This window comes from Strongylocentrotus purpuratus, unplaced genomic scaffold (genome assembly GCF_000002235.5).
Source record: "Strongylocentrotus purpuratus isolate Spur 01 unplaced genomic scaffold, Spur_5.0 spur5_scaffold_9, whole genome shotgun sequence".
NCBI lineage: Eukaryota > Metazoa > Echinodermata > Echinoidea > Camarodonta > Strongylocentrotidae > Strongylocentrotus > Strongylocentrotus purpuratus.
This window is the reverse complement of record NW_022145615.1, coordinates 5,382,206-5,390,628: the sequence shown is the minus strand read 5'-3', so window position 1 is coordinate 5,390,628 and position 8,423 is coordinate 5,382,206. Positions and strand designations below refer to the sequence as shown.

Genomic DNA, 8,423 nt, shown 5'->3' with positions numbered 1-8,423 from the left:
TCTCTCTCTCTCTCTCTCTCTCTCTCTCTCTCTCTCTCTCTCCCTCCCTCTCTTTCTATTTATCTATATCTAACCATCTTTCCATCCAAAATAATATGTAGTTCAGAGGGCTTTGGAAAAGTGAATATGTGCTGAAAATGTCAAGTGTCTTACCCCTCTACGATTAAGGTTATATCATTTTCCTATCCTTCGTTTCTTATTTTTGTTGCCCCGCCCCCGCCCCCTCATTCCCGAGATTCCGTGGTTTAATTACGACTCACTCTTTCGTGACATTATTAGCTTTAAAAACATTATTCAAAGATAATTTTGTATTAATTTGTAAATAAATTGAAGTGTACCAATTTTTTCAAGACAAAATAACTAGCGGAAGAATAAAAACAGTGGATGATAAAAATTGAGATTTTTTTTTTGGTGTAATTTGTATCTCTCTAAACGATGCTTTCAAAGTGGTTTGAAAGTTAATTCAGTCTCACTAATATTCATTAGCTAATATATTCAGTTTTTGTGAGGAAAACAAAAAGAAATCGCTGCACATACCCATATGATTTCGCCAAAGCTCATTATCCGAGATCATCCTGGTCATCACAAAATTACAAAAATATTTACACATTTCGACAGTCTTCGTTTTATTTATCACAACTTTGCTTCTTACAACGCACTTTATGAATTAAGTCACAATCGAAAATTAAAATACACAATAATTTCACTGTAGACATGATAAATAAGACAGCAAAATCATGAAATTGAACAGCATTCAAAGTTTTTCCGAAAAAAACCCACGAGATTCTTTTAACTACATGTACATCGAATATAAAAAATAAATATTTTCTGTACAGTGTTATCACTGTAGGATAATGATGTAACTTCTATAACTTAGTATGTACAGACATTGGTATAGCCATAGGAGTGACCTCCCAATCAGATATTGGGGGAGGCCAAACAAGAGAGAAAGGGGGAAATAAGGAGGGGGAAATAATGAGAAAAGGAGATGCCTGGAACATTGCCCGCACCCGCCCTCTAATAAGCCTTGGAATTTGCCATTTCATTTTCTGAGAAAGATCAATGCCCCCCCCCCCTTAGGCCTTAAAATAAAATCAAAAGATGTTGTATTGCCCTTTAGGTGCCAAAACATGGCAAAACATCCTTCTTCTTTTTTTTTTTTAACTTTTATCTTTTTTAAACTCCCTCTTTAGGCTTATATTTTTCAGTTTTGAATGCTTTTTTACATTTTTTTTCTTCTAAAAAATGGTTTTAAAAAAAACTTTGTTAAAAAGCCGACCGTAGATTTCAAGATTTTGCGGCCGGTCGCGAAGGGCAATACAACATCATTTTTAAGGCCTTATTCTAACGCCCCTAAATGGGTTGACTCTGCTACGCCACTCTATACATGTACAAGAACAATTTTCACCTTCCATTCACAAACTATTTAATTGTTCCCTACTATATCTTTATAATTATTATCACATACAGGGCAAGCCTACCCTGTTGATTTTAATAGAAGCAGAAAATTAGAGAAACAGGTCCGTGAGAGTTTTAGCAAATTCCAATTAATAAAAATAATTAAAAAGTTATGAATTGTTGAAGTTACTATCAATCAATTGAATAAAACTTGGCAGCACTGTGACGTATCTCACGAGCTCCTCTCCCATTTGACCTGTACATAACATTTGATGAATTTAATGAACTTTTAATGTCTTCGTTATTGATGACTGAATATATTTATTTCATACAGGAATTTGATGGAAACATATTCCTAATATTTTAGTACAGAGCAAATAGGAGAGCAACTCGCAAGATACGTCACAGAGATGTAAATTTGTGTTTGATTGATCTCAACTTAAAAAAATCATAACTTTCTTATTCTTAATCGGAATTTGCCCGAGCTTCCACTGAACTGCCCCTCTCGTTTTTCTGCTCAGTCTATTAAAACCAACTTAATATCAAGGTGGACTTACCCTTTAATGTCAGATTTGAAGAAATGGTACAAAATAATCATGAGCCATGTGTAGGCCTACCTGATAAACAATACACTTAGTCATCTCGTTCGTTGTGAAGCTCGTGTCATAATCTGAATATGGAATGACACGTAATGATTATTTCCTTTCTTTCGTTTTGGTTGTACATTTCTTTTTATCTCTTGTATTACTTTGTTCATAGACGATATCTTCATTTCTTAATTTTCAGTTTGCTTGCATGTTTGGTTGACTATTATTTGTTGGATTTTGCAGTTAGTTGGTCGTAACTCGGTCAGATACCCCCCGCCCCCCCCCCAATAAAATACGGTCGGACAACGCCCATACTTAATTACTTAATAAGATAAGATCCTGAATCTTTGGCTTCCCGCTGTCGGGACACATCCTAATGCATGCGTGACACCCATGGATGTTAGTATTGCTCATTAAATCCTACAATGATATTTACATCCCGCATGGAATCGTTAATAATAATAATAATAATAATATGTCTTGTTCACCCAGGGTAGCCTCATCAGTATTCATACTGTTCTCCCTGAGGGCCCTGCAATCATATTATTACTTCACGCATCATCACGGATCGACACATAGTTACGTCCCATATCAAAGGGGGAATTAATTTTGCACTGAAAGATGTAGTTACCTAGCAACCCTTTTCAATCAGCCTCGTGTGTTACTTTCTTCTTTACGTCAACTTGCGATAAACAGGAGAGTCGTCCTAACAATTTGAAAAGATGTTATTGGGATATGGAATGTTGGATCCATGCAGTTGGCAGAAATATTATGTCTCCCGAACAAGCGAATAAAAGTGGACCATTGTTTGTCAACATTTGCTCGTAATCAATGACAAGTTTCCTTGCTTTTTAGATTGCTGGCAAGTAACAGGGCCTTATAAATCAGTTGAATTTGCTAACGGGTGCAGGTAGTTATTTAGCCGAATTGCAGATTAGAGAAATGATTTTCTTATTTTTTCGGGATACACCTACTATCAGGGGCGGCGATTTCTTTTCATGACCGGGGGGGGGGGGGGGATGTAATGCGAGAAACGAGGGAGGAGTGACGTAATAAACAAAAACAATTTTTTTTTTTTTTTTTTTGGGGGGGGGGGGGGTAGAAAAAAAATCCGCATCATCACCGCTCTTACATGTTACATGCAGGCCCCGCGGAACGTTTTTCAACGTGGGAGTGGGGGGGCTAAAGTATTTGCGAACAGATAGATCAAAGCAAGTGGGGCGTAAATTGGCGTGGGGTCCAGGGGCAAAGCCCCGGCGGGGGTCAAGGGGCGGAACCCCATGAGGCTTAGAGTTTTTAGGCAATTAATAAGGGTCAGATGAGCATATTTTGGTACCTTAATTATGACACTTGCATGGAGGTCACTAATCGGAGTGGGCTCTGCAGGGGGCGAAGCCCCCAGAAGCTCAGCGGTTTTAGGCATTAAATTACGATCAGGTGAGCATCCAGGGGCCGCCTTAGGCCCTTGGTGTGATCTAGGGGCGTAGCCCCCGGAAGCTCAGGGTTTTAGGCTTTTGAATATGGTCAGATGAGCATCCAGTGGCCCGCTTAGGGCCCTGGTGTGGTCCAGGGGCGGAGCCCCCGGAAGCTCAGGTGTTTGAGGCATTTATTTATGGTCAGCTGAGCAACCAGGGGCCGACCTTAGGGCCCTTGGTGGGGTACAGGGGACAGAGCCCCCGGAAGCTCAGGGAATTACCATGCCATTTCAGCAACATTTGTAAATTATTCACTGGTATCGAATTAGAAATAAACCACGTTCGAATTTTATCGGGAGGGGGATGGGGGACTGCCCCAGGCCCGAGTGAGTGAGCATAGTGAATGAGAGGGGTGAAGGGGACGAAAGTGAGTACCCCCTCACAGGTTTTGAAGTTTTGTTGTATTACAAAATTATATTCCTTGGCAAAACTATAGTATGAAAACAAACAATGTACCTTTTTCACACTTCACTTTTCTACAATATTTACTTGTACATTTTGAAGGATATTATGCGAGGGAGCATAGGAGATTGCATTTTTATTTGTCTAAACGCTGCACTCTTGGGCCCTCCAAAGCCTAATAGTGTGTTGAAGTCTTTAGTCAGTTTTTGCTGTACATTATTTTTTTGCACTTTTTCAAATTTTCCGGGGGGACGATCCCCTCCTACAAAAATCGAGGGGGAACGTGTCCCCCGTCCCCCCCCCCCCCCCCCCCCCCCGGGATCGCCGCCCCTGCCTACTATCAACATTCCTGCTAGAACTTTTTGCATTTTCAAGATTTTATTTCTTAGATTTTGTCCGTCACCGATAAATTTATCAGACGGCTGAAGCGCTAAGTGTTCATGATCCCAGTTTAAATACAAAACAACAACATTCGTTTTAACATTATCATAACTTACATGATAACTCATAGCATCATGATAACATTGATAACATTCAAAGCACCATATAATTTGAAAATGTACACCTGATGGCTGGTGCATAAGGCTAAAATTTTTACTCAGAAGGTTCAACATAATTTTTTTTTTAAAGAACGTAATAGTATACATGAGATGGAAAAGATAGAACACAACAATTAAGCAGTTAAGGATATAGCAGTGAATAATTACCAACTTGTATCGAAAGTGATTCAAATGAAGTGATTTAGAATAATAGAAAAGAAAACCATAGACCAGGCAATATACAGAAAATCAGAGTGAGACATTTTCAGTCTCGTTTGCTGAAATCCAAACTGTCAGCATTAAAAGGAAAATCCACCCTGATATTAAATTGGTTTTAAAAGATGCAGGAAAATGAGATGAGGTCGTAATGTTTGAGCAAATTCCGAATAAAGGTGAGAAAGTTATGAAATGTTGAATTTGTGATCAATCAAACTCTAATTGGCAACACTGTGACGTATCTATACAAGCTCGTCTCCAGTTTGCTCGGTACATCAGATTCCATGAACTTTCATTTTCTTAGTTATTGATGACGGAATAGATTTTCTTTTTTTACATATAGGGGTTGTATAGAAACATTTTTGCAATAATTATATTTAGGGTGCACGTATGATTGGAATTTTTTTTGAGGGAAAATAGATATTTCTGATTTTGTTGTAGTATACATAGCAAATGGGAAGGGACATCGCAAAAATTCCCACTTGCCACTGCCACTTCATTGAGAAAGAGAGAGAGAGAGAGAGAGAGAGAGATAGAGAGAGAGAGAGAGAGAGAGAGAGAGAGAGAGAGAGAGAGAGAGAGAGAGAGAAAGGGTGGAAGTAAAGAGAAGGCGGAGAGAAAAGAAGAAAAGAACTTTAGTGAATCATTAACACAAGTTAAATATGGGAGGATGGTGGACAATTTAGTAAGTGAGGCTACGCACTGTATTGATATAATGTGCAGACGAAGTTCAACAATTCACAATAGAGACAGCACAGTGAGTCAATTGACTTCGTTCTATACAATTAGCATCCGGGGTCCGGATGTCAAAGTTAGAGATGAATGGAGGAGAGGCCGCTGGAAGTCGAAGAAAAGTGAAAATAGAAGCAGAGAGAGAGGGTTCAAAGATAAAAGAGATCGAGGCAAAAGAGATAAAAGCTAAACGTAGACGTTGCGAGCACTTTTCCTCTTAAATTTATGTTTTTTACGAAAATAATATATGTTACGATCTAATGGATTTAATATCGAACTTAAACATATTATTATAGTATTCCTTTAAATTGCAGTAGAGTGTAAATATCATTGGAAATAGCATTATTGTCATCATATTCACATAATTATATAAAAAGAGTAGTGATCTCGTGCATTTTGTCCAATGATCTGTAATGGCAAAGGACTTCTAAGTTGTGCTTTATTTCAACGTTTCTTCTTTCCAGGGGTGAGTTCTCTGTTGCGAATATGACTAGGAAAAAGTGTTATGACATCAAACACAAGAATTGATATTTCTACCCCCAAAAAATACGATAACATGTCGTTTTTCTGAAGGTTCATCATTCCGCAGTTTCGTCGGGCCTATATTTCCGATAATGAAACAGGGTTCATAATTTCAAAGGCTCAAAATTCCGAAAATGACAGTGACCCCTGGAAGTTTTTTTAAAGGAATTATGACTATTCGAAATATCGAATCCTATTTCATTTTCAGAATTATGAAGCAACTGGTATGGGAAATTTGTGTTTCAAATCTTGCCTTCGGACAAAACAAGTGCTTCCCAGAATTACATTAGCAGTAGACTTTTGACACCGTGCCATTACTAGCTGACGTATGAAAACAAGAAACAAGAATCACATCCTTAATAACCCAAGAACATGGGCGTTTCCTTTCCTGCGATCCAATATTTTAAAGCACATGCAGGATAACTCTGGCAAACTCTATCTAATTTCACTTCCACTTAAATAACTTAAAAACAGTACTTACGAGAGTCCTTTTCAGGACTCCCCAATCCCCCCCCCCCTTCTCTCATAGGAGGCAGACGCAAGCTTACTGTATAGTACCTAATATGATGCAAGTATCAATTGCCAAAGTTTGGACAATTCACATCTTTGGTTGAGATGTTTAAAACGACATCCGGGCGGATTTTTGCACTGCCAGTATCGCTCAACAGATGTTATATGATATAGGCCTACATAACCGTTTACCGAAAATGATAGTATCATAGGCGAAGCGATGCTAAGTGAAATAAGATTTCGCCATTTTTAAATCCAGCACTGATATTTGGAGTTCACGGTGCACTAGAATATAGAAGTTATCAAAACCTTTTGATTCCGTCGACGACTTTAAAACGCAATTCTGTTTAGACATGTCAAAATTGCTCTCCGATGTTAACAGATATGACATAACATGCCAAAGACAACTAATGAGCATTCGCACTCTCATACAATATCATGTCTTATATGGTTTTCGTTTCTCGTTTTCTTCTTTCCCTCTTTCATGTTGCAGCAAATATGGACACATGTGGTGATGCGCTCTAATGGCATAATTAAGATCGCGTGATCATGCTGATCTAATAATATGAAGTTAATGTTCAGGTATCGCGCCAAGGAGCGAACGTACCCATGGTAACGGCTCAGGAATGGCTGAAAGTCGGAAAGTCAGCATGCACCTGAGTACCTCATTAAAGACAGGATGCTTACTGGCGTATATGAAAGGATTAATGGCACTATTAGCCACAAACATGATTCCTGCGTACCACGGGTACACCCCAAGGTTGTTAAGGGCCAGAGCAAATCCGTAGGGTATGATGCAGAGGAAGAAGAAACAGACAATGTAGAAGAGATTCTTGGTGATATCGATCTCTCTCTTGGTGACTTTGATCTTGTGCCGACCCCCTGCAGGTGCGCCTGTTTCCATGGTGTTAACATCGTTGTTGGTATGGTTTAAGCTATGTGCTACCGCTTCGACTTGGTTGACCTTCCCTGATGGCCCAGCTCGGCTACCATTAACATGGTTCTTCATGACAGATACATGTAACCGAATAAAAATATAAATTGTGATGTAAGATGTGGTTATGATGGTGGTTGCGATGAAGATGGTGATGGCAGCAAGGATCTCGTAGATGTGCGCATGGTCATCCGATGTGTCCCACACGCATAATCTGAAGTACGGATCGTAACCGAGCCTTCCGAACCCAACGAGTTGTGGAACTACGAAAGCAAAAAGAGGGACGACCCAAGATATCACTGCGTAAAGCAAGTTGCGTTTCTTGGAGAATACCCTGATGTATGTTCTCTTTGAGCGGGTGATGAGAGTGAAACGGTTTATAGCAATGAGAGCTAGAGAGAGGACCCCGCAGGTGAGGGACAGGATGGCCGACCCACCGACCATTGCGCAAAGGCCACTGTTCAAAGGCCATCCATGCTCGCTGAGGATCGCAACGGCTTGGAACGGCAGTCCGAGACACGTGAGGAAATCGGATAAGCTGAGACTGACGACGAACACGTTGGTGGGTGTCTGAAGTCGTCGCGACATTGCGACGGCGAGGACGACGAGGCTGTTGCCGGTTAACCCGATGCCGCCAATGATGCAGAAGAGGCAAGCCACGGCAGTCCTCTGTGCCTTGTGAGTAGTGGCAGGTTCTGTTGGAGGGATTTGTGTCGTATCGTTCATAGTAGAGAACCAGGTTATGATTTCAGTTGTAGCCATGGTTGTTCAGCCAATCATTCTGAAATAAAGGACAAAAATGTTTGTTAAATGACAGTCGAAAATGAATGTTTAATTGTATTACATATATATTGTGATAGAGGAATATTGAGACATTTTTTCTTCTTAAGTGCACTCTTCCACCCTGTAAATGAATTAATGCCTATACTTACTTATCTACTCATAATAAATCGGGTGCCAATGACTATCATTACCTCATCACATCAAGTATTTTTTTCTTCAATTTTCGCGAAATTCATCTACGGTGGAACGATTGTGAAACTGGGCAAGCAAGACACAAAGAACTTCAGAATGATTCCAAAGGCTCATTAAAGTTCTTGACCTACCA

General features: G+C 39.7%; 1 protein-coding gene across 1 annotated transcript; it reads right to left on the bottom strand.

The window, feature by feature from the left end:
• Window positions 1–6,952: 6,952 nt before the first annotated feature.
• LOC100889271 (G-protein coupled receptor moody-like) lies at window positions 6,953–8,077 on the bottom strand. Its single transcript, XM_003723789.3, has one exon. It carries the CDS (start codon window positions 8,075–8,077, stop codon window positions 6,953–6,955), a length of 1,125 nt encoding a protein of 374 aa, XP_003723837.2.
• Between the last annotated feature and the right edge of the window lie 346 nt (window positions 8,078–8,423).

Bases quoted from the DNA above. Each gene is read 5' to 3' on its own strand.
- LOC100889271 (XM_003723789.3), bottom strand. From the start codon at position 8,077: ATGGCTACAACTGAAATCATAACCTGGTTCTCTACTATGAACGATACG.